Below are 25161 nucleotides of genomic sequence, written 5' to 3' on the forward strand. Positions count from 1 at the left end.
TGTTAGCCCGGTGTCCAGTGCGGAGGCAAGTTGTTCTGCAAGTTGGTTGATATCGGCCTTCTGGATGCTCGTGTCCTGCGCCAGGTCTCGGTGCATGACGCTGGCGGGGTAGCCTGTGGGGTCCGTGCTGTGCCTTGTGAGTGCATGTTCAATTGATTGCGTTGCCTGCCTTGTTGCGGAATGCAGGTCGGCTGTTGCTTCCACCAAGGCTTCCTCCACTCGGGGAAAGCCGCTCATCCGAATCTGGTCCGAAGTTGGTCCGAAGATCTGTCCGAAACCTGATCCGAAGCCTGGTCCGAAAGACCATCCGAAGCTGGTCCGAGTTCCTGTCCGAAAGACCCCACCCCTGTCCGAAGTTTTTGTCTCCGAAGCTGGTCCGAAGTCGGTCCGAATCTGGTCCGAATAGCATCCGAATTACAAGTATTTCGGACACTTTTGTCGGATGCCAAGATTCGGACGCAATGTTCGGACCAGACCGGCCATCCGAATGGCAATTCGGACGCGCCCAGCCCCATTTCGGACACGCCCAGCTGTTGATTCGGACGCACCCAGCCCCATTTCGGACATGCCCAGGCGTCAATTTGGACACGCCCAACACCATTTCGGACGCCGCCACCACCCGCTGCTGCCCAGTGCCCCGCCTGCTGCGCTTTTGTGGTGTCTACAGACACCGTTGCATGTCCTGTCATGCCCTTGTCATGTAGCAGCGGCTCCCCTGCCCTTGTTCAACCCTGTACACATACCCTTTTTGCTTGCTCCTGGGTCCCTTTGGCTACCTCGTCGCGCTCCTCGGCCCTACACATGCGCCTCCATGTTTGCGCACATATCACCTGCATACACAGCACCACCGGCGTTGCAAGAGGCATGGTGACAAGCCTTTCCCCGAGATACATGCTGTATCTCACATGCTGTATACATGCCCTGTCCGTTGAGCTGCCCACTGCACACATGTCTTGGTGCTCCTTTTCATGTGGATTGCATCACGAAATCTGACTTACCACCAAAACGCAAAAGCGCCATTGCCAGCAGCACATGCACCGATGCCGAGACGAAGGTTGACATGAGAATAGGGCGGCCGGGGAATTGCAAGCAGATATTTGCATGCATAAGCAATTGCAAACTATTAGGACCCCGTGCGAAAGCGCAGGCAGGGCAGACGAATGGTTGTTGACCGCGACAGGAAAACACTGCTGTAGACGTTTTGAGCTGATACAATGCGAGTTCTCAGTCAAAAACTTACATTCTTGGGCCGTGAGCCTGTTTGGCCTTGAATTTCGTGCAGGTCGGCGAAGGTCAGCGACAAATCCTCCACTTTGACCAAGTTTGTAGCACCTCCGCCAACCCCTCAGGCATGCTCGCAAGCTTGTGTCTAACATAGTTGCTATGAATAGCATCGTGCAGTATCATAGAGGGTTTGAGAACGTGGAACACTGCATGCCGATATCGCTTGCAACAGAGATAGGCTGTAACAGGCTAGCGATACATTTAACAACTTGTTAGTATTAAATCTGTAGTGTATAGTATGAGTCTTATAAGAGAGTCATACTATTAAGTTGAGAAGCTGAATGTCGGGTCTCCCCATGCAGCAGCGCTGCCCCATTGCGCATGCCAGCTCGCCTCCCTTCTGGTAATGCCATTGCTAGGACGCTTAATCCAATGTATGCGGCTGCGTCGGATGCGGGCATGGGATGCATGTGCCTGCCGCGCAGATGGGGCCACACAAGCAGGCCACGCCCAGAAACACACTTCCCCACAGCATACGCACACAGGACACGCCCCGCTGGGCTGCCAGCTTGAAGACACGCACAGTTGGCCATCGTGCTGTGTTAGGCCAAGCGATGGGCGTTGGTTGCGTCGGATGCGGGCATGGATGGGATGCATGTGCCTGCCGCTCAGGTGGGGCCACACAAGCAGGCCACGCCCGGAAACACAGTTTCCCACAGCGCACACACACAGAACACGCCCCGCTGGGCTGCCAGCTTGAAGACACGCACAGTTGGCCATTGCGCTGTGTTGAGTCAAGCATTGGGCGCTGGTTATGTCCGATGCGGGCATGGGATGCATGTGCCTGCCGCGCAGATGGGGCCACACAAGCAGGCCACGCCCAGAAACACACTTCCCCACAGCATACGCACACAGGACACGCCCCGCTGGGCTGCCAGCTTGAAGACACGCACAGTTGGCCATCGTGCTGTGTTAGGCCAAGCGATGGGCGCTGGTTGCGTCGGATGCGGGCATGGATGGGATGCATGTGCCTGCCGCTCAGGTGGGGCCACACAAGCAGGCCACGCCCAGAAACACTCTTCCCCACAGCATACGCACACAGAACACACCCCGTTGGGCTGCCCGCGTGGAGACACACGCAGTTGGGCATTGTGCTGTGTTGGGCCAAGTGACAAACAACAAGCACCCCGCCCACGCCCACAGCATTGCCCTTGCTCACACCCTTGCACTTGCCCCTGCCCCTGTACACGCAAACGCGCACGCATGCACGCAAGCACGCACGCACACACGCACACAGGTGCACACCCACGCGCACGCACACGCACACACGCCCGCACAAGCGTGCACACACACCCACAAATGCACAAGCTCATGCTCATGTACGCACATACGCGTGCGCGTCAATACACACGCACCTCGTGTACACACGAGCACACGCATACACAAGCCCACATATGCACACACACACACATACTGTCCTACGCGTAATGTTTTCCTTGTGCTCTTTAACACACACACACACACACATGCGCACACACACACACACACACACACACACACACACACACACACACACACACACACACACACACACACGCCTTTGGCAGAAGGTACGCTGGGAATGGTGACACTTTGAGACGCTGTGGCGGTTGGCCATTGACGCAGTGCCGCTGCCGGGAAACTCGCATACGCCGTTGGCTCGCCGTGAGCCATGCGGCTGTGGGCAGCACGGCCATGGGGGCGCCGCGGCGGAGGCACACGCCGCCGCCGCGCCCACGCCACGGCAGCACCACTTCTGGGATTGCGCGGTGGCGAAGGCCGTTGTGGCGCAGATTAACGCACACAACCCCGGTCCGGCTCCCATCAGCCAAGCCCAGCTGTGGCTGGTCCAGGCGCCGCCGGGTTTTCAGCAGTGTGTTTGGGACATGGTGGTGATGGACACGCCTGCGAGTGGATTGCCTCTTTAATGTCTACTATCAATAGCTACTCGGCATTAGGTGAGGTGTGAGCATCAGGGGATAAAGAATTCGAGGTGTACGCGACGAACGGAAAACCCACCGGGGTCGATGGGTTTTTTTCGTTTCGCACACAAGCCGTATTCCTCAATTCTTATTGTCTGTACCACTTTATAGAGCCAAACTGTATTCGTTTGTCATCAACAATGCATCCAACACCAGCCGCAGACTGTGCGAGGAGGGATTGATTTCGAACTTAGCTGGCAGACCTCACTAGAATGACTGTCTTCTCCCGGTTCGGTTGCCTTGGGAACCCCACTCAAATGCTACATGAGCTTGGTCGGGCAGTGGAGCGTGCGCGGCATTGGAAGTCCACTTTCAAGCGGCAATTCTTCCTCGCGGCAGTTTCGCTGGGGAAGTGTGAGCCCGGCAGCCAGCTGGTGGTCTACAAGGATGGCGTGGAGTACACCACACTCGGGGAAAGCCGCTCATCCGAATCTGGTCCGAAGTTGGTCCGAAGATCTGTCCAAAACCTGATCCGAAGCCTGGTCCGAAAGACCATCCGAAGCTGGTCCGAGTTCCTGTCCGAAAGACCCCACCCCTGTCCGAAGTTTTTGTCTCCGAAGCTGGTCCGAAGTCGGTCCGAATCTGGTCCGAATAGCATCCGAATTACAAGTATTTCGGACACTTTTGTCGGATGCCAAGATTCGGACGCAATGTTCGGACCAGACCGGCCATCCGAATGGCAATTCGGACGCGCCCAGCCCCATTTCGGACACGCCCAGCTGTTGATTCAGACGCGCCCAGCCCCATTTTGGACACGCCCAGCTGTTGATTCGGACGCACCCAGCCCCATTTCGGACATGCCCAAGCGTCAATTTGGACACGCCCAACACCATTTTGGACGCCACCACCACCCGCTGCTGCCCAGTGCCCCGCCTGCTGCGCTTTTGTGGTGTCTACAGACACCGTTGCATGTCCTGTCATGCCCTTGTCATGTAGCAGCGGCTCCCCTGCCCTTGTTCAACCCTGTACACATACCCTTTTTGCTTGCTCCTGGGTCCCTTTGGCTACCTCGTTGCGCTCCTCGGCCCCACACATGCGCCTCCATGTTTGCGCACATCCCTATGGCACCCAAATGGTGGTAAGGATCCAAAAACGGGGGTGACGATCCCCGGACAGGGGGTAACGATTGTTTCGGGCCCGCACGGCCTGGCACGCCCAGGACGCAAGCCAAGTGGTGCTGTGGTCACATCTTAGCTACTTGTCATGCATACGCACATTGCAGACTGGGCGGAGTGCCTTGCGTCTCCGACAAGTGAACATGCCGACATTCTAGTCTGCAAAGTGCGTATTGTAGTGACAGTTTGTGTTAAAACAGTCTATAATGTGAAGCCTTAAACTTATGTAGTCTTTGCGCTCGTGAACGAGGAAGTCTGGGGGCTGTAGGCCGACTGTGTGACATTGTGACAGGGACCCTTGGGCGTGGTAACGACCCTAAGCCAGGGGTAACGGGGTTCCTGCATGGGGTTCTCGCGGGCCTGACTTAACAAGCAGCATAGAGCGGCCCCTGATACTAATACACATATACTGATATAGTACCATACATATACTGATACACTGCACTTCATGCCGGTGCCGCTGCACTTCTGTTCCTCTCCCCCACTTTGCTCTCTCGCGCTTGCTACTTCTCTTTGTAACACAAATTTATGCTAGCTCAAATGTCAGTAGAACAAGAGCTGGCGGCAGACGCTGCTTGGCTGGCTTGGGACGCGAGTCCTCACGCTGCTGACTGCTCGTTGACCGGCTTGGCAACGCTGCTCACACGTCAGCTGCAGCCAGCTATTACTTGAGAGAAACGACTATGCCTCATAATCTATCAGCTGCGCTTCAAATGTCCGACCGAGAAGTCTCGGCGGTCGCCGGCGTCAACAACGCCATTCAACATCGTGTTCTGTCAACATCACCCTCGCCCCGCACGCCAGAGTCCGCAGGTTAGTCTGCAGGTTAGTCCGCAGGTTGAATGACGATGGGATGCGTTGAACCTAGTGGTACCTCGCAAGCCAGTGTGCATGGTTCATCTTCTCGCGCTGTGTTGGGTTGTTTGGTGGAGCCCCCGCCTACAACTAGTGACTGTCTGCTGCCTCCCTTACCAGCGCTCGCTGTAAGGTGTTTTTATGGCTCCCTTGCCACGGTGCCTTGTGTCTCACATACCACCCCGCCCCCCTCCGCACGCACACACCCTGCCCCGCGACAGCTTGCTGCCCAACCCCTGTTGTACCCTATGGACCGTATGGTTGGCTGGACTGCCCCTACACCTCCAGCATTGTGCTCATCAACGGTGAGTGTCCGTGACACGTGTGGGCGCGCACACATGCACATGTGCACACAGACACGCCTTGTGTGGTAGGCCCCGTGCACTGCCAAGCACTCTGTCCATGGCTGGCCTTGACATGCATTGGCACCTACCCGTCTTGTGGCAGACGATTAACTGGGTGTGTCTATGTGTGTGCACGCATGCATGCAGTCGCTGCCGGTGGAAGCAAAACTACAGGAGCCAGCGTGACACCAGCTGTCTGGCGCTAGAGATGGAGGCGGGCGCGGCGGCGCCAGTGGCATAGTTTGGCATGGTAGCTGTGGTGGCGGCGGGCGTCAAGGTGGTGGGTCAGAGACGTTGTGCCCAGCAGACATGCAAGTGGTTGCTGCCAGTGGCTAGTTGCACGTTCACATGCAGACATGACTAGGCGTATTGTTGCATGTACATATGGACTTGCGGTAGTGTTGCATAAGTGTTGCATGAGCATCTGCACTTGTCGTGCTATCAAGCCTTGACAGATGGCTAGCATGTGGAGTAGCGGTAGGACTACATAGTTCTTACGTTAGTACTGAGGTAGGCCTTCAGCAAAGCACAAGGCTGCCATGTAACGGGCGTCAAAGTGATGGTTACTGGTGTGCCTTGTAGACCGTGACAAGGCTGTTACCATGGCTGGTTAAGATGGTAAGCAGATCGTAGTGAGATCGTAACGATGCCGGAGGGGTAACGATCTACGACCTAGGTAACAGCGATCGTAACGATCGTTTGGGTGCCATAGGGCATATCACCTGCATACACAGCACCACCGGCGTTGCAAGAGGCATGGTGACAAGCCTTTCCCCGAGATACATGCTGTATCTCACATGCTGTATACATGCCCTGTCCGTTGAGCTGCCCACTGCACACATGTCTTGGTGCTCCTTTTCATGTGGATTGCATCACGAAATCTGACTTACCACCAAAATGCAAAAGCGCCATTGCCAGCAGCACATGCACCGATGAGACGAAGGTTGACATGAGAATAAGGCGGCCGGGGAATTGCAAGCAGATATTTGCATGCATAAGCAATTGCAAACTATTAGGACCCCGTGCGAAAGCGCAGGCAGGGCAGACGAATGGTTGTTGACCGCGACAGGAAAACACTGCTGTAGACGTTTTGAGCTGATACAATGCGAGTTCTCAGTCAGAAACTTACATTCTTGGGCCTTGAGCCTGTTTGGCCTTGAATTTTGTGCAGGTCGGCGAAGGTCAGCGACAAAGGCCTCCACTTTGACCAAGTTTGTAGCACCTCCGCCAACCCCTCAGGCATGCTCGCAAGCTTGTGTCTAACATAGTTGCTATGAAATAGCATCGTGCAGTATCATAGAGGGTTTGAGAACGTGGAACACTGCATGCCGATATCGCTTGCAACAGAGATAGGCTGTAACAGGCTAGCGATACATTTAACAACTTGTTAGTATTAAATCTGTAGTGTATAGTATGAGTCTTATAAGAGATCATACTATTAAGTTGAGAAGCTGAATGTCGGGTCTCCCCATGCAGCAGCGCTGCCCCATTGCGCATGCCAGCTCGCCTCCCTTCTGGTAATGCCATTGCTAGGACGCTTAATCCAATGTATGCGGCTGCGTCGGATGCGGGCATGGGATGCATGTGCCTGCCGCTCAGATGGGGCCACACAAGCAGGCCACGCCCGGAAACAAGGTTTCCCACAGTGCATGCACACAGAACACACCCCGTTGGGCTGCCCGCGTGGAGACACACGCAGTTGGGCATTGCGCTGTGTTGGGCCAAGCGATGGGCGCTGGTTGCGTCGGATGCGGGCATGGGATGCATGTGCCTGCCGCGCAGATGGGGCCACACAAGCAGGCCACGCCCGGAAACACAGTTTCCCACAGTGCACGCACACAGAAGACACCCCGTTGGGCTGCCCGCGTGGAGACACACGCAGTTGGGCATTGCGCTGTGTTGGGCCAAGTGACAAACAACAAGCACACGCCCACGCCCACAGCCTTGCCCTTGCTCACACCCTTGCACTTGCCCCTGCCCCTGTACACGCAAACGCGCACGCATGCACGCAAGCACGCATGCACGCACGCACACAGGTGCACACCCACGCGCACGCACACGCACACGCGCCCGCACAAGCGTGCACACACACCCACAAATGCACAAGCTCATGCTCACGTACGCACATACGCGCACCTCGTGTACACACGAGCACACGCATACACAAGCCCACATATGCACACACACACACTGTCCTACACGTAATGTTTTCCTTGTGCTCTTTAACACACACACACACACACACACACACACACATGCGCACACACACACACACACACACACACACACACACACACACACACACACACACACACACACACACACACACACACACACACACACACACACACACACACACACGCCTTTGGCAGAAGGTACGCTGGGAACGGTGACACTTTGAGACGCTGTGGCGGTTGGCCATTGACGCAGTGCCGCTGCCGGGAAACTCGCATACGCCGTTGGCTCGCCGTGAGCCATGCGGCTGTGGGCAGCACGGCCATGGGGGCGCCGCGGCGGAGGCACACGCCGCCGCCGCGCCCACGCCATGGCAGCACCACTTCTGGGATTGCGCGGTGGCGAAGGCCGTTGTGGCGCAGATCAACGCACGCAACCCCGGTCCGGCTCCCATCAGCCAAGCCCAGCTGTGGCTGGTCCAGGCGCCGCCGGGTTTTCAGCAGTGTGTTTGGGACGTGGTGGTGATGGACACGGCTGGGAGTGGAATGCGTCTTTAATGTCTACTATCAATAGCTACTCGGCATTAGGTGAGGTGTGAGCATCAGGGGATAAAGAATTCGAGGTGTACGCGACGAACGGAAAACCCACCGGGGTCGATGGGTTTTTTTTCGTTTCGCACACAAGCCGTATTCCTCAATTCTTATTGTCTGTACCACTTTATAGAGCCAAACTGTATTCGTTTGTCATCAACAATGCATCCAACACCAGCCGCAGACTGTGCGAGGAGGGATTGATTTCGAACTTAGCTGGCAGACCTCACTAGAATGACTGTCTTCTCCCGGTTCGGTTGCCTTGGGAACCCCACTCAAATGCTACATGAGCTTGGTCGGGCAGTGGAGCGTGCGCGGCATTGGAAGTCCACTTTCAAGCGGCAATTCTTCCTCGCGGCAGTTTCGCTGGGGAAGTGTGAGCCCGGCAGCCAGCTGGTGGTCTACAAGGATGGCGTGGAGTACATCGGCACCCTGCCCGCAACAGCAAAGCCGTTCCTGCTCTTCGGCACGACGTTTGTCCCCAGCAGGCCGCGGGGGGCGCCAGCGCCCGAGGTGGGCAGCAGAGGACACTGTGACCAGTCCAGCTGCAGACACTTAGGCACCCCCTTAAATGTACTGCTGTTTACGCAGAACCCCCCCGTGCCAGTGACCTTGATGGAGCTCACGGGGTCCAAGTCAAAGCCCGAGCGGGCATGCGACTACGTGCGGGAGGGCGGCGCCCTGCTGGTGCAGGAAATCATGGCGGGGCAAGAGGGGTGGCTGCAGGCAGACCTGAGCGGCAAGGCAAGAATGCTGCTGGAGATTGCCGCACTGGAGGGCGCTCCCACACCGGGCACCCTCGCAGCAAACAACCCCACGTACAACTACGCGGTCCGCGCTTTTGAGGATGCCGCACAGGTGCGAAAGGCTTCCCGGTGATTACAGGTGCTGCCCAACTACGGCCATGTTGTACTGCTCCTGACCCACGTCCTCCGATAGATTATGATGGCCACTCACACACTTAACCATGCAGGAGCTGACCAACAAGGCCGTGGCGCAGCAGCTGGCAGAGGAGCGGGCACAGGCACAGCAGCTGGCAGAGGCGCAGGCGCAGGTGCAGCAGCTGGCAGAGGCGCGGGCGCAGGCGCAGCAGCTGGCAGAGGCGCAGGCGCAGGTGCAGCAGCTGGCAGAGGCGCAGGCGCAGGCGCAGCAGCTGGCAGAGGCGCAGGCGCAGGCGCCGGTGGTACAGGGGTGGTCACCCGAAGACCAACAGCCTGGCGGCTCGGCTGGGCCCGCGGAGTACGTGCCGGCTACAGAGCTCACTGAGGCGGGCAGTGATGCCGGCACCGACACGACACAGGACACAAAGCAGCTCGGCGCCGCCAGTACCCGCACCAGCGAGCCGCCTGCACGTCGCGTACCTGCTTCTTTGACCCAGCAGCGTATGGCTGGGGAGGTCAGCAACAGTGGCGCAAGTGGTGAACCACCGAGATTTACCGTTGCAAGGTCAAGGAGGTGCCACCTGCCCTGCAGTGCGGCCTGGGCCTTGCCGCCGTGCGTCTGCCGGCAACGCTTACAAGGCTGATCAACCCTCGCCTGATCGCGGAGCTGGCGTCGCTGGCGGACAAACGCGGAGAGCAGATCTTCCAGCGCATCTCAGCACTGCAGGGCGTGCAGGCGGAGATCCGGATGAGCGTGGGGACGGGCCAGCGGGTTCAGGTGCTGTGGAAGGACCTCGCGGGCAGCGCTGGGCTCCTGGTGCTCTGCGACAAACTGCGACCGTTGCTGGAGGAGGTCGTGACAGCGGCAGACCCGAAGGGTGAGCTGGGGCTGCACCTGGAGGACGCCGTGCTGCTGGCGAACCTGCCCGGCACTCGTCCGGTTGCCGAGCAGGTGCCCCACTACGACATGGCGCCAGGGGAGCCCGGGTGGTTCATCATGCTCGCCCTCCAGCCGGCAAGCCTGCTGGTGGCGCAGGCCAGTCAGCACGAGGTCCTGCTGTGGGGCCGCGCGTACACCGCAGCACAGGAGGCGGGCCGGACTGCAGCTGTGCTGAAGGACCTCTGCGCCAGCACCCCCCACCGGCGGCTGGTGCGCCTGCAGCTGCCGGTGGGCGAGTTGCTGTTCGTGCACTCCAACCTCGTGCATGCAGGCGACGCCGGGCGACTGGATGGCAGCTACTCCCTGCGGCTGCACTGGTTCGTGAAGAGTGCGAAAACAACGAACAACACCCACCTGCCGCGCCAGATCCACGTGGAGCTCGAGAAGCGCTTTGTGTGATGGCTCAGACACACTCAGGATGAAGGGGCGGGGCGGGGCGGGGCGGGGCGGGGCGGGGCGGGGCGGGGCGGGGCGGGGCGGGGCGGGGCGGGGCGGGGCGGGGCGGGGCGGGGCGGGGCGGGGCGGGGCGGGGCGGGGCGGGGCGGGGCCGGGTGGCGGGGCGGCCACATTGGGAAGGTGAATATGCTTGTCAATTAGGTTGTGTGGGAAATAGAACAGGTTCATCAGTGTGGCGGCAAGACAAACCAAGTTGACACGCGCTGTCACTCGTCTGGGTTCTGTCTGTGTTGCACCCTAGCATTCTTACGGCTTCGTCGTCAGGGTAAAAGCTTGTCCCCTTGACATATGAACAGTTTGTGTGGCGAGGTTGTCATGACCAGGGACTGGAGCGAGATTAGAGATGGGCCAGGGCGGGCCCCCTGACACCTCAGCACTGTTTAGTCCAGAAGTTCCCGGTTCTAATTAAGCCTACTTTTTGGTGGTAGTTGCGACATCATTATCTGACACCGTGCGGAAGTGAAGGTGGGGGTGGGTGGGGGCAGCAGTTGTTTGTTTGCTGCAATCGCACGTCCATGGACGCAACTCTAAACTGCTGGTTCTACGGACTGAAACGTTTCAGTCCGTAGAACCAGTACTGTGTGAGAATCAAGAAGCCACTAGCAAAGCTTAAAGTTACAGGAATTACTATGTTGGCGGGCGGCCCTCCTTTGGGCCGGCCATCCGAATCAATCGGCCTGTCCGAAATGGGCCGCCCAGGCCTCTGGGCTGGGCGCCCAGACTGCCCCTCCCATCCGAACCTCCCGGTCTGAACTTTTCGGACCGGCTTCGGACCAGCTTCGGACCAGGTTCGGACGTCAAACCCCGGTTTCGGACGCCTTGGTTTTCCCCGAGTGATATGGCCACAAGCAAAGCGTCGTTGCATGCACAAACCATCTCATCCCAGCCAGCCGCCGAATGCATGCGTGCATCCCTGCTGCCAGCCTACCGTGGATCAACTGCCTGCTATCTATCTAGTTGCGTGAGTCCGCCTACGACCGTACTGATCCCCATAATGTACCACCACGCCTGCCCTGGCGACCTGGCTTGTCGCAGCTTGTCCCAGGCCTGATTGGTGGTGCACGGGCAGCTCCAGGGCCATTCTCCTGGAGGATGTGGACTGTGATGGAGACGACCTGCTGGACTCGGTGTGTTACGACCTGGCGGGCAATCCAGGCATCATCGGCTCAGGGATTGACTGCACGGACACCTGGCCCTCCGTGGCAGCCTCCTATTGCCCGCCTGTTTTCAACGGTACGAACGCTAGCTATGACGGGCACGCGCACGGGCATATGGCAATGCATATAGATGCACGTACGACCACCTGCACGCAAATCCTATACTGCCTATAATCAGAATCTTTGCGCCTGATATGAGTGATGCTTGCTCCTTTCCTGACCCGGCCTGCCCTTCCCCACCGCTTCTCAATTAGGGCAGGGCACCATCAGATGGGCCACACATTGCCACCTGCCATACCTGCATCAGCACCCCAACTCCTAGTCCCAGCCTGATTATACAATGCACCATGTGCCAACACTCCATACAAACGCTGGAAACACAAACAGCCAACTGCCCCACAGCCACCTGGACCCACATATCCCTCCCCCCCCCCCGCCTCCTTAGGGGCACCATCAGATGGGCCACACATTGCCACCTGCCATACCTGCATCAGCACCCCAACTCCTAGTCCCAGCCTGATTATACAATGCACCATGTGTCAGCACTCCATACAAATGCTGGAAACACAAACAGCCTACTGCCCCACAGCCACCTGGACCCACATATCCCTCCCCCCCCCGCCTCCTTTGGGGCACCATCAGATGGGCCATGCATTGCCACCTGCCATACCTGCATCAGCACCCCAACTCCTAGTCCCAGCCTGATTATACAATGCACCATGTGCCAACACTCCATACAAATGCTGGAAACACAAACAGCCAACTGCCCCACAGCCACGTGGACCCACATATCCCTCCCCCCCCCCCCTGCCTCCTTAGGGGCACCCACAGGTGGATGGGCCACGCATTGCCATCTGCCATACCTGCATCAGCACCCCAACTCCTAGTCCCAGCCTGATTATTCAATGCACCATGTGCCAACACTCCATACAAATGCTGGAAACACAAACAGCCAACTGCCCCACAGCCACGTGGACCCACATATCCCTCTCCCCCCCCCCGCCTCCTTAGGGGCACCATCAGATGGGCCACACATTGCCACCTGCCATACCTGCATTGGCACCCCAACTCCTAGTCCCAGCCTGATTATACAATGCACCATGTGCCAACACTCCATACAAATGCTGGAAACACAAACAGCCAACTGCCCCACAGCCACCTGGACCCACATATCCCTCCCCCCCCGCCTCCTTAGGGGCACCCACAGGTGGGCCACACATTGCCACCTGCCATACCTGCATCGGCACCCCAACTCCTAGTCCCAGCCTGATTATTCAATGCACCATGTGCCAACACTCCATACAAACGCTGGAAACACAAACAGCCTACTGCCCCACAGCCACCTGGTGTCACGCCAGGGCGTGGGACCGGACATGGCGTGGGACCGTGCCGGGAAAGCTGTGAAACCCGGGGTCAGAACCAGTGCGGCTGTCGAGTTGTGAGTCAGCACGTTACTAAGCAGGCACAACTCCCGTGTGCCGATTACCGTAGCAATGCTCTGTTTGGCCCTAACTGCCCGTAAGAGCTTGTGTGTTTGAGTGAGCTGGGTTTGTGCTGCTAGGTTATGCGGAGTGAGGAAGTTGCGTTATCCGCCAGTCTGACGCGCGGAGGCGGGCGGAATGAGGCGGAGACAGGTTTATCCGCCCCGGTAGCTCAAGACAAGTCGTCTTGTCTTGAACTATCTGGTACTACTTGCTGGTTAGTGATTTCAGAGACAACGACCATTCTACAATACTCGTGGATAGCACGAAGTGCACAGACAGAGCCGCCTCTGTAACTTTGAGGAGACAAGAACCGAGCACCCTTGATACGCACAGTAGTCTACGCGCTTAAGAGAGCAGTAAGCCACGTAGCACTCAGTTCAAGACAAGACCGCGAGGCGCCGCGCGCCCGCATCCTGCTCTCATTTTGGTTTCTTGGCGGTCACACCGCGCGCAAGCACAAGTAAGCATTCGGGTACTCTACCTGGAGATTACCAAGCCATTAGCCGGGGCCTCTCAGGCTCCGCGCTAGCGTTCAAGGATTAGCTTCACCGGCCCGACGGGGTTGCGCTACAGCAAGCTACTTCCAGCCTCCCAGACGTCATTGCACACCGGTTCTATTGCTTAGGTGTTGCGAGACATTCTTCAGTTCTGCTTGGGTGACGAGAGTTGCGGGCGAATTGCTGCACGTTACGGAGCAAGCATCGTGATAGGCCATCACGCCTGTTTGTTTCAGAGCTGCTGCATATTAACCAGCTTCCTACGCCACACCTTTTGACTTTCTTCGCAGTGGGCAGAGAGGACCGAGAAGCTGCTCCAGCTACGTCGTCTCACGACCGTCCCTCTGGCTCACGAACCGTCTCACGGGAACGCGTCACTTGGGACCCTCCCAAGCATCTGCAGCAGGCACGAGGCCGCACCCTTGAACAGGAGCTCCGCGAGCGCAGCCGTGGCCGCAGTGACTCCGAGCGCAGGCGCAGCCGCAGCCCCAACCACATCAAGAGCAGGCGCAGTCGCAGCCGCAGCCGCAGCCCTAACCCCGGCGCCGCGCGCCCAGGCGCCGCTGCAGCACCCGCACGCTCGCTGACCTCCAGCGAGCGCGCCGCCGTGCTTGCTCTGCTGGTCTCAACAGCTGCTCCCCAGCAGCCGCACCTTGTCGCATCAGACCCCGACGCGAGGGTGCTTGACACCGACCCGTCCTTCCGGCCACTCCTGCAGCCGGCGGACGGCGAGAAGTGCCTGCGCCTCTGCATCACGCTCTTGGACGGCGCTCCGCCCCTTGAGCTTGTGGAAGGCTGCCTCATTCACGGTTGGCAGTCCAAGCACACCACATCACAGTGCGACGTGCTCCGGCGCGCACGTGCTGCCTACCTAGAGTACGCAGCGTCGCGCCCCGCGGCGGCACCCCGGCGTTAGTCAGCTACAGCGTGCAGCCCGTGTGCAGCGGCTCAGCAGCCTACTGCCACGTCGTCTGCGCGCTACCTGCGGGCTCCGAGACCTCCCAGGTCCCCACACCCGAGCCAGTGCTACGTCTACGAGGCTACCGTACTACTAAGTGACTCTGAGTCACCGGCTTCCAGCATTCCAAGAGTCCGAGACATCACGAGCCTCTCAGGCTGGCGCAACGGGAGCTGCACAACCTTCTCCGTCTTCTGCCGCCGGTGCATCCTGAGCCAAGACCTGACGAAGCAGCCGACCGGCCCGTAGGGGGCACGCGGTCGGGCACGCAGTATTCAGGGAGTCGCCAGCCTTCACCAGCCAAGCAGTCGGCGGGCTCCAGGCAGCGCAGTCTTTCCGTTCCACGCCAGTCTCCGGCCAAGGCGACAGCTTCTGCGGATCGCCAAGCCGGTAACAACAGCGGTGCAGGGCCCTCGGCCCCGCGCATTAGACCAACAGTAGACAACAGCAGCGGCAGCCAGCGCGCCGGTTCACGCACCGACAGCCGGCACACTCAGTCTACCGGCCAGGCGCCTCCACCGCCTGTCGCCGCGCCGCTCTTACTTCAGGCAGCGCCCCCGCTCCCCGCGGCCGCGCCACCTCCGCCACCTGCACCCCTCGCGTTGCAGGTGCCACCGCAGGCACTCCCAGTGCCGCAGTTGGCTGTGCACACCTTCTCCGACTCAGACGACGAACGGAGCATGAGCAAGCAGTTCAAACCCATGGATCCCTGGGATCACCATCAGGTGCCTCCGCTCGGCAAGCAGCTCAGAGAGGACCTGAACAGCGCGCGCAAGTACCACGGCAACTGCGCGTATGATGCGGTTCCGGCTGACGAGGCGCTGCGCCTCATCGACGCCGGCCCCGACGTCAACACCCCGTACCACTTCTGGTGGTCCAAGGAGCGTCCCACGCTCCAGGCGCGCGCGCTTGCCCACCACCTTGCGGCCAACCCCGCGCCAGGCGGCCAGCAACCGCCGCCCCTGTGCGGCCACCACGTGCTGGACTTCTACATCCAGCTCCTGCACGACCATTTCGCCCTGGACCGCGCTAGCTACTACGAGGACCGCTACAACAGGCTGCAGCAGGAGGATGAGCAGACGCCGTCTTCGCTGCTGGCTGAGATGCGGCAGTGCGAGCCGCACCTGCACGCCATGCCGCAGGACAAGTTCGCGATGGACTTCCTGCGCAAGCTGCACCCTCGCATTGTGACCAACGTCAGGAACCGCTGGGACATCATCCCCGTCACCAGCTGGTACGGCCGCCTCTCCGACATCGCCAAGGACGCCGACGTGGTTTGGGACAACCACCGGCGCGAGGCTAGCTATCAGAAGCGCATCACCGCGGTCTCTGCAGCTGCCAGCGCGCCCTCGGCTAACCCGAGCACCTCGGCGCCAGCCGCGCGCAGCTCCAAGCCCTCGTCCAGCTCCAGCGGCCCCGCCGCGGCACCCAAGGCCTCGTCCAGCTACTACTGCCAGCACCACGGCGCCAACCGCTCGCACAACACGGAGAACTGCAACGTGCTGCAGAGCAAGCGGTCCACTGCGCTGGCCACCAGCTCCGGCCCGCCGCCCTCGCAGCAGCAGGAGCTGGCGCGCATGTTCAACCAGTTCGCAGCTCAGTTTGGCTTCAACGGCTACTCGGCGGCGGCTACCAGCACTGCTGCTCCCGGTGCGGCGACCAAGTACCAGGCGGAGGCGGACCGGCGCGGCGCCCGCGGCCGCGGCTATGGCGGCGGCAGCGGTGGTGGCGGCGGCGGTGACGCGGCCGCCCGCGCAGGAGACGTGGAGCGCTGTGACTACTGCCGGCTGTCTCACCCCGGCATCTGCTACGTCAAGTACCCCCACCGTGCTCCGCAGAACTACCGGCCACGTGCGCAACACCTGCAGGACCTGTTCGCCTACAACCTCAGCAGGGCTCCCCTGCCTGACACCAAGGCCGGCAACGAGCAGGCGGGCGGCACCAAGCAGGCGGCTGGCAACGAGAAGAACGCCGCCGCGGCGGTGACCGGCTACGACGACGGCGAGGACGAGCTGTACTACGGCTACGTGACCGCCCTGGCGGACGAGAGCCCAGCATCCAGCAGCAGCGCTTCGGCCTCCCAGGCCGCCGGTCGCCGCGGCTACTGGTTCCTCCACGGCGGTGACAACTGCGTTGCGTCCACCTGCAGCCAGCCCTGGGATGAGCCCGACCTCGCCTGCCTCTCGGTGGCCTGCGCCGAGCTCAGCCCGGACTCCTGCGCATGCGGCGCCCTCGTCACTGGCCTGTGCGACAAGCTGATGATGGAGTGCGAGGCTCCTGAGGGCGGCCCCGGGGGCTCCCAGCCCGCGCACGCCGCCGAGCCGCTGCTCGCGGCGATGGCCACCCTCAAGCAGCAGCCGGCGCCGGTGGGCTTCCAGCCGGCTCCCGCCGGCACGCCGGCGGAGCCGCCGCAGCAGCTTCTGAGCCCGTCACTGGCGCCGCACAACCAGGTGGTTTCCTCCGCAGTCACGCTGCTGCAGGCCAAGGCTGACCGTCTTCAGAAGGACATCAGCCAGATGGTGAGCGAGTTGGCCGGCGAGACCCGCTACCAGCTCATGATGGTCGCGGCGGCCTCCCAGGCCGCTGAGCGTGCAAGTGACAATCCGCCCGCGGCCACGTGCGCCACCTGCACGCGTGAGATTGGCGTGCCTGTCAACTTCTGGACCGACACGCCCTGCATGTACACGGTCGCCAACGCCCCCCTGGGCGGCGCGGCCGAGGGCTACAAGCTGTCACCAGACTTCCGCCCCATCACCAGCGTGCCACCGGACGAGTTCACCCGCCAGCTTGAGGAGAAACCCGCACTGAAGGCCTACTTCGACAGCAACCCGGAGATGTTCTACTGCAACGTCGGTGATGTGGCTGTGGGCTTCGCGCGACCGCGCAACCAACCTCTGCACGCCCTGCCCCAGGTGCTGCGTGACCACAGCGCCAGCGTCAACATCGTGACGTCGTCCTTCGTGCGCCTGCACCGTCTGCCGACTCGACCAACCACTTCCCGTCTGGCTACAGCTTCCAGCAGCTCTGAGCGACAGCAGCTGGAGCTGGTGCACGAGCAGCTGGTGGTGAGCATCAAGCCTGGTTCGGCCTTCAACGTGCGCATCCCCATGACCAAGACCCTGGTCGTAGGAGACACACACCTGTTTGACGTGCTCCTGGGCAACGAGCAGATGAAGCCGGTCGCCGACTATGTCACCGTGCTGCCGAAGGCCATGCTGCACTACTTCCCCAACGTGCTGGAGTTCCCCGACTGCATCGTCAGCCTGCCACTGCACAGCGCCAACGGCGTGCGGGCGGCCCTGGCCTCCGTCGAGAACTATGCAGCCTGCTGCACCAGCCTCTGCGACCCCGTCGCGAAGCTGGGGGGGGGATGCAACTCTCCGACTGCGCTCGGCAACAGCACCAGCAGCAGCGGCACCGTGCCCGGCATCGCCAGCAGCAGCACCGATGTGCCCGCACCCTGCCAGGCGCCCAGCGGCACCGCGCCCAGCACCGCCGGCGGCACTGGCGTGATCAGCGGCAGCGTGAGCGCAGACTGTGCGGCCTACCTTGACCGCCTCCTCGCAGCCCGCCTCGCCGCCGGGACGGAGCTCACACCAGCTGAGACGGAGGCACTGGAGCAGGCACTGATTGCAGCAACGGGGAAATCCTCCAGCATTCACTGCGACCTGAAACCCCACAACTACCTGCTGGATAAGCCGGTGCTGCCGACGCCCAAGCCCGCGGTGCTCAGCTGGCGCACGCGGGGCAGGCGCCGGGTGCGGTGGTACTGGCGGCAGTCCCTCGACCAGACCAGCACTGACGGCGACTCCCAGGCTACGCAGTCCCACTGCTCCAGCGGCGGCATCAAGTCCGAGGCCCCACTGCACACCGCCAGCGCCCAGTCCGACGTCCATCCGCCCACCGGCATCTCCGACGTCCCTCCGCCCACCGGCATCTCCGAGCCCAGCACCGTCATCGGCAACGCTACTGCGGCTGATGCCGCCCACGCCGCTGGCGGCAGCGCCAAGGCTCCCGCAGTGGGCTGGGCATCCAAGGCCGCTTCGGCTCTGAGCCAGGCGGCCGTCAAGGGCATGAGCTACCTGACTCTCCCTGGTCTCCATGGCCGCCAGCGTCGGCGCCGTGGGAGGCACTTTCAGCGGAGCACCGGGTCTGCAGGCTCTCCAGCACCTGGAGGCCGTGCAGGCGGCGCTCAGCACCGCTCCACCACACCTTCGCGCGCGCTGGGACGCTGCGCACCAACCTCCGTCCTCAGTCAGCAGCGCGGGCCCCCCGGGCCTCTCGCACGTGCTGGCCAGCGTCGAGTCGTTCACCTTTGATGGCAAGATGGCGGCTGCCGCCTCCGAGCGCTACGAGAAGGACAAGGACGGCGGCTGGGTGTGGGGCAACGCTGTCGGCATGACGCCTGAGCACGCCGCGCTACTACGGGCCACGGTGCGCACCCGCAAGTCCTCTGCCTTCGCCTACAGCATGGAGGAGCTTCCCGGTTACTCTGGTGAGCTTGGCGCCTTCCGTCTGGACCTGACCACCGACAAGCCTGTCATCCAGTCACCGCGCCGCTACAGCCCCAAGGAGGTCGAGGTCATCAAGCAGAAGAGTGCTGAGCTTCTCAAGCCCGGCATCTGTGTTGAGTGGACAGGCCCCACCCAGGTGGCCGTCAACCCTGTCATCGCCGCCAAGCGGGACGAGGCCACCGGGCTCTGGACAGGAGCACGCATGGCGCAAGACTACCGCCCAGTCAACAAGGTGACCAAGCCCGACAAGTACGGCCTACACCGCCCAGAAGACATCTTCCAGAGCGTGGAGAAGGCGCGTTTCTTCAGCAAGCTCGACATGCGTCAGGGTTTCCTTCAGATCTCCATTCACAAGGACGACTACGGCAAGACGGCGTTCTGGTGCGGCAATCGTCTGCTCGCCTACACCCGCATGCCCTACGGTCTCAAGAACGCGTCCGCCGCCTTTCAGCGCCGCATGGACCACGAGCTGCGGCGTGCCGGCCTGGACAAGGTAGCTGTGGCCTTCATTGACGACGTACTGATTGCTACCGAGACCGCTGAGGAGCACGTCGAGGCAGTAGCAAGAGTGCTTGACACGCTCGCAGCGTGCGGGCTCCGAGCCCATCCTGACAAGTCCATCTTCGGCGCCGACGTTATCGAGTACCTTGGCCACAACCTCTCCACCTTCGGCATCTCGCCTCATCAGGCCAAGGTCGCCGCAATCTTGGCCCTCCAGCCGCCCAAGAACGTCTCGGAGCTTCGTACGCAGCTGGGCTTCATCAACTACTACCGCTGCTACATCCCGAACATGAGTGAGATCGCCGCGCCGCTGAATGAGCTGCTCAAGAACGACGCGCGCTGGCGGTGGGGGCTGGAGCAGGAGGAAGCGCACCGCGCGCTAAAGGAGACCTTCATGCGGCCCGATGTCGTGTTGCGCCGCATTGACTACAGCCGTCAACTCATTCTCCACACCGACTTCTCCAACAAGGGCATCGCCGCGGTCCTCGGCCAGCGCGATGATGAAGGTCGTGAGTACATGTGCGCCTGCATCTCCCGCTCCCTCAACAAGCACGAGGCCAACTACAGCTCCTACAAGGGCGAGATGCTGGCGGTCGTGTGGGCGGTCAAGATGCTACGCCATCACCTTATCGGCTCCGATGTTCCCTTCAAGCTGGTGACTGACCATCAGCCCCTCCTCTACCTCATGAGCTCCGAGGGCCTCACAGGCCAATATGCCCGCTTCGCCCTCGTCCTGCAAGAGTACAACTTTGAGGTCGAGCACCGCCCCGGGATCAAGCATCAGAATGCGGACGGGCTCTCGCGCAACCCTCGGCCCAGCACCGTGGACGGCTCTGGTGCCCGGCTTGACGAAGACGATGACGACGGGCCGGCGACGCTACCGGCGGTGTCAACAAGTGAGGAGCCGCCAACCGCCGCTGCCGTGGCTGCCAGCCTCTCAGCTTGCGAGGTCGTCCACGTCGCCCTTGCAACCGCCGTCCCGCTGGCGCCCTTCTCTTCTGACTTCATGCCCAGCACCGAGGAGGCCATCTCCGGATGGAACGGCTGGGGCTACGAGGCAGCCGCACCGCCGCCTGACGCTCCCGATCGTCAGGGCAAGGCTGCCCGAGCATTGCTGCGCAGCGCAGCACTCGAGTGGCGAGCGGCCAGCAAACTCCGGCGGCAAGGCAGTGGCTCACCCTCGGTGGCCCCCTCACCGTCGCCTGTGGCCGTCAGCGCCTCCGTGTGGTTCGACAACGCCCTCCGCCAAGGCGTCACGTTGTGGGAGCCTACCGGCGGTCTGGGTGGGGCCCTTGATGCAGTCCTGCTCAACGGCATTCCAGTCAGGCGCTACCACTACTCAGATTCTTCACGTGAGGCGCGCTCCGCGCTTCACCACCGCCTCTCAGGCATCACGGACCTGCGGCCGGAGCTATTCCCTGCCTCCGCTTGGGACCAGACGCTTCTCTCTCTCCCGCATGGTGCCTCGCACGTGGCGGATGCGGACTTGCGGCTGCTGGGACAGGGCGGCGAGCCGATTCTCATTGCAGCTCAGTGGGAGTCAGGGGACGTCGTCACACAGGCTAACGTACTCAGCTTGGCGAGCCGCGCTCGTCAGCTGCTGGGCGAGCAGCGCGTAATGCTGCTCTGCCACGTCTCCTGCACCAACACCAGCACCCCACCACCGGAGCAGCGTGCTGCCGATGCGGCGGCCAAGGAGGCCTGGGGCCGCCCGCTCGTGTCAGACGCAGCGCGGTTCGGCTCTGGCTTCCATCAGCTCTACCGCACGTGGACAACGCTAGCTGACCCCGCGGCCCTGCGTGACGTGGCGGAGTCAGCGACGCGCCCCGCCGCCTGTGATGCGCAGTCCCTCTTGGGCGTCGGCCGGACCGTGCCCACCACTGCCAAGCCGCTGCGTCCTCCCTTCTACCCCTGCGACGTCGAAGGCAAGCCAGTGAAGGCGCTCATGGCCTCCGCCGCCCGCGCCAACGTCAGCGCCGAGTCAGCCTCAGGCGCCTGCCCCATCTTCGACGCCGAGTCAGGGCGCTACACACCTCCCACGGCTGATGAGTGTGAGCGCCTGCTGGGCTTCGACGGACCTGTCACATCGGCGACCGGACTCAGTGAGCAGCAGCGCAAGGCCCTGATCGCATCAGCGGCAAACGTCACGCAGCTGGCCAGCATCATCGCCATCAGTCGCGTGCTGGCGGACGAGGTCAACGCTGGTACCCCCGCCAGTGCGGCAGCCCTGGTCACGTGGCGCACACCCGCCGGCGGCCTCGCCATTCCTCTCACCCGGACCCCTCTGTCGGCCAATGACACCATCATCGCAGCGCTCGCCTCCGCAGCCCTGGAGCCTGAGGCAGCTGCAGAGGCCGCCTCTCCTACGGACGCCTGGTCGGACGACGCCCTGCTGGACTATCTTCGCACCGGTGCCGTCAACGCCAGCCTGCCCCAGGCTGAACAGCGACGCCTGCGGCGCCGTGCGGCCCGGTACCGCTGGCAAGGCGACCAGCTTCACATCGTGGGGCTCGACGGCCGCCTGCGGCAGGTGCCGCGCCCTGCCGAGCGGGGTGAGCTGGTGCGGCGCATGCATGAGCAGGCAGGACACTTCGGCGTGCGCAGGACCTGCGCGCTCCTGCTGCATTCACACTGGTGGCGCGGCATCACGGACGATGTGCGCAGCGCTGTCAAGCACTGCGAGGCCTGCGACCGCGTCAAGGCCTCCTACTCCAGCCGCCAGTCCGAGCTACACCCATTGCCCATCGGAGGACTTTTCTACCGCTGGGGCGTAGATCTGTGCGGCCCCTTCAACCAGACTCAGCATGGCAACCGCTACGTGATGGTCTGCGTGGAGCACTTCAGCAAGTTTGTGCTCCTGGTGCCCATACCGTCCAAGCACGCCCACGTCACTGCCCTCGCCTTCAAGCAACACGTGCTGGGCGTCTACGGTTCCTGCGCCGAGGTTTGCACAGACCAAGGCAGCGAGTGGAAGGGCGAGTTCGCCACAGTGCTTCTCGACGCTCTCATCGACCATCGCCAGACCTCTGCTGATCATCCCCAAGCCAACGGTCTCACCGAGAGGGCTGTGCAGACCTGCAAGAAGGCGCTCACCAAGCTGGCGCTCGGCGCCGGCGCTGTGACCGACTGGGACCAACACCTGCCGTCCATTCAACTTGGCTACAACTGCTCCGCGCAGTACTCCACCAAGCTCAGCCCGTACACCCTCGTCTTTGCCAACGACCCCGTCGTCCCTCCTGCGGTGAGGCCTCGCTTTGACCAGGACCTGGACTTGGATGACCCCGAGGCAGCGGCACGCTCCGTGCTGCTGCGCGCCGCCGCCCTGCGGCGGCACATGGCCATCGCCGGCGGCAACCTGGCAGTGGCGCAGCACCGTGACAAGCTGCGCTACGCCCGGATGCGCGGCGGCGGCTACGACCCCAAGATCCGCAAGCTGGAGGTGGGCGACTACGTCTACTATCGAAACACCAGCGAGCGCACCGCACTGGAAGCCCAGTCGCGGCCTGACATCCTTCGCGTGTGTGACCTGCGTCAGTCGGGAGTGGTGGTGCTCGAGGGCCGCTGCGGCACGCAGATCACCACTCACGTCACGCACGTGGCACCCTGCCACCTGCCCATTGCTGACACCGACACGGATCCTCGCCTGGCACGCCCGTCTATCACCCTGTCCTGCGAAGTCTGCAAGATGCCCGACAACGAGGAGTGGATGCTGCTGTGCGACGCCTGCGGCACGGGCTGGCACACGTTCTGCCTCAGCCCGCCTTTGGAGGGCATCCCCGAGGGCTCATGGGTCTGCCCTACCTGCAGCAGCAAGGGCGTCTCCGCGGACAGCCTTCGCCAGGAGCAGACGCAGCGGCGTGCGGCCACCGCGGTGCCCGCCAAGTTCCAGAAGCTGCAGGGAGCGCTCGCCATGCGGGCAGCCAAGGGTCGCCGCGCGCGCAGTGCGGCCAACTCAGGCGTGGTCAGCTACGCAGGGCAGCGACGGCGTGTGCACCAGTTCCTTATTGAGTATCCCGACGGCAGCAGCGAAGTGGTCACCCACACGCAGCTGCGTCCCCGTCTCGTCTCCCAGCCCAGCTCAGCACTGGCCTCAGCCGTCAGTGCGGCCCCGGCGCTGCCAGCGCTCGTAGGCAACGCGTGGCCCGGGCGGGTCAGCTGCCCCGCGTCCACTGCTTCAGAGCTGGCGGCACTTTCCCAGGTGATCAACATTGAGCATGCCTCGGCTATCTACGCGCCCTGGAACGTGCCTGACGCGACCGCGGCCTGGCTGCGGGCGCACGGCTGCCACCTGCGGCGCGGCAAGCCTACTCAGGGAGCTGCGGCGGCGTCAGCGGAGTGTCTGCAGCGTGCCAGCGATGACGGTGTGAAAATGAATGTGCTGTGGTGCGAGGCCGAGCCATTAGTTGTAGATGCGTGCCTTGACGAGGCCCGAGCGTTTGTTACTGAAGCTATTATTGCGCGCATGCCCCGTGATTATGTTGCTACTGCCAGCAAGGCCCGCCTTGCCTGGCTGCGGAAGCGCCATGCGTGCGGTGACCTGATCATTGCTTCGTGCGCGACGTGTGTGTGGCTGATTTATTTAGGAAAGGGTGTCAAACGGTGGGGGTTTGTCACCGGCGCGTCCGCCGGCGACCCCGTGCTTTGATTCAGTTGGCGGTTTCATCTCCTGGCGCACTAGGCGCACATGTACTGTGGGTGCCTGCTTCTTCCAGCCCCGGCCTGCATCTGCGCCGTGGCTGGGGGGGGGGATAAACATCAGGGCACGTTCTGTTAGCATCAGCACGCATCAGGGCGTGACAGCTGTCACGCCAGGGCGTGGGACCGGACATGGCGTGGGACCGTGCCGGGAAAGCTGTGAAACCCGGGGTCAGAACCAGTGCGGCTGTCGAGTTGTGAGTCAGCACGTTACTAAGCAGGCACAACTCCCGTGTGCCGATTACCGTAGCAATGCTCTGTTTGGCCCTAACTGCCCGTAAGAGCTTGTGTGTTTGAGTGAGCTGGGTTTGTGCTGCTAGGTTATGCGGAGTGAGGAAGTTGCGTTATCCGCCAGTCTGACGCGCGGAGGCGGGCGGAATGAGGCGGAGACAGGTTTATCCGCCCCGGTAGCTCAAGACAAGTCGTCTTGTCTTGAACTATCTGGTACTACTTGCTGGTTAGTGATTTCAGAGACAACGACCATTCTACAATACTCGTGGATAGCACGAAGTGCACAGACAGAGCCGCCTCTGTAACTTTGAGGAGACAAGAACCGAGCACCCTTGATACGCACAGTAGTCTACGCGCTTAAGAGAGCAGTAAGCCACGTAGCACTCATAAACATCAGGGCACGTTCTGTTAGCATCAGCACGCATCAGGGCGTGACACTGGACCCACATATCCCTCCCCCCCCCGCCTCCTTAGGGGCACCATCAGATGGGCCACACATTGCCACCTGCCATACCTGCATCAG

At 61.6% G+C, this 25161-nt stretch overlaps 3 protein-coding genes across 3 annotated transcripts; 2 read left to right on the forward strand and 1 right to left on the reverse strand.

Annotated features, from left to right (window-relative positions):
- The first annotated feature begins 8447 nt into the window (after nucleotides 1-8447).
- On the forward strand, nucleotides 8448-10569 carry CHLRE_05g235228v5 (uncharacterized protein). Its single transcript, XM_043062244.1, has 4 exons — nucleotides 8448-8837; nucleotides 8916-9182; nucleotides 9298-9720; nucleotides 9798-10569. The coding sequence occupies exons 1-4, from the start codon at nucleotides 8604-8606 to the stop codon at nucleotides 10542-10544; spliced, it is 1671 nt and encodes a 556-aa protein (XP_042924808.1). The 5' UTR covers nucleotides 8448-8603; the 3' UTR covers nucleotides 10545-10569.
- A 2922-nt stretch (nucleotides 10570-13491) lies between these two features.
- CHLRE_05g235355v5 (uncharacterized protein) lies at nucleotides 13492-14547 on the reverse strand. Its single transcript, XM_043062245.1, has 2 exons — nucleotides 14392-14547; nucleotides 13492-14302 (listed from the first exon to the last, which is right to left on the reverse strand). Exons 1-2 carry the CDS (start codon nucleotides 14490-14492, stop codon nucleotides 14101-14103), a joined length of 303 nt encoding a protein of 100 aa, XP_042924809.1. The 5' UTR covers nucleotides 14493-14547; the 3' UTR covers nucleotides 13492-14100.
- Nucleotides 14548-14647: 100 nt separating this feature from the next.
- CHLRE_05g235400v5 (uncharacterized protein) lies at nucleotides 14648-24955 on the forward strand. The gene is made up of 2 exons (XM_043062246.1): nucleotides 14648-18897; nucleotides 18953-24955. The coding sequence occupies exons 1-2, from the start codon at nucleotides 15378-15380 to the stop codon at nucleotides 24355-24357; spliced, it is 8925 nt and encodes a 2974-aa protein (XP_042924810.1). The 5' UTR covers nucleotides 14648-15377; the 3' UTR covers nucleotides 24358-24955.
- Nucleotides 24956-25161: the final 206 nt, after the last annotated feature.

This window comes from Chlamydomonas reinhardtii, chromosome 5, assembly GCF_000002595.2.
Source record: "Chlamydomonas reinhardtii strain CC-503 cw92 mt+ chromosome 5, whole genome shotgun sequence".
Taxonomy (NCBI): domain Eukaryota; kingdom Viridiplantae; phylum Chlorophyta; class Chlorophyceae; order Chlamydomonadales; family Chlamydomonadaceae; genus Chlamydomonas; species Chlamydomonas reinhardtii.

Bases quoted from the DNA above. Each gene is read 5' to 3' on its own strand.
- CHLRE_05g235355v5 (XM_043062245.1), bottom strand. From the start codon at position 14,492: ATGCAGAGGCGCAGGCACTTCTCGCCGTCCGCCGGCTGCAGGAGTGGC. The intron at 14,303-14,391 runs GTGCGGCTGCTG...CGGGTGCTGCAG, and splicing joins TCGGGGTCTGATGCGACAAG to CGGCGCCTGGGCGCGCGGCG.
- CHLRE_05g235228v5 (XM_043062244.1), top strand. From the start codon at position 8,604: ATGCTACATGAGCTTGGTCGGGCAGTGGAGCGTGCGCGGCATTGGAAG. The intron at 8,838-8,915 runs GTGGGCAGCAGA...CTGTTTACGCAG, and splicing joins GGGGGGCGCCAGCGCCCGAG to AACCCCCCCGTGCCAGTGAC. The intron at 9,721-9,797 runs GTCAGCAACAGT...CCTGCCCTGCAG, and splicing joins AGCAGCGTATGGCTGGGGAG to TGCGGCCTGGGCCTTGCCGC.
- CHLRE_05g235400v5 (XM_043062246.1), top strand. From the start codon at position 15,378: ATGAGCAAGCAGTTCAAACCCATGGATCCCTGGGATCACCATCAGGTG. The intron at 18,898-18,952 runs GCTCCACCACAC...CTCCGTCCTCAG, and splicing joins TGCAGGCGGCGCTCAGCACC to TCAGCAGCGCGGGCCCCCCG.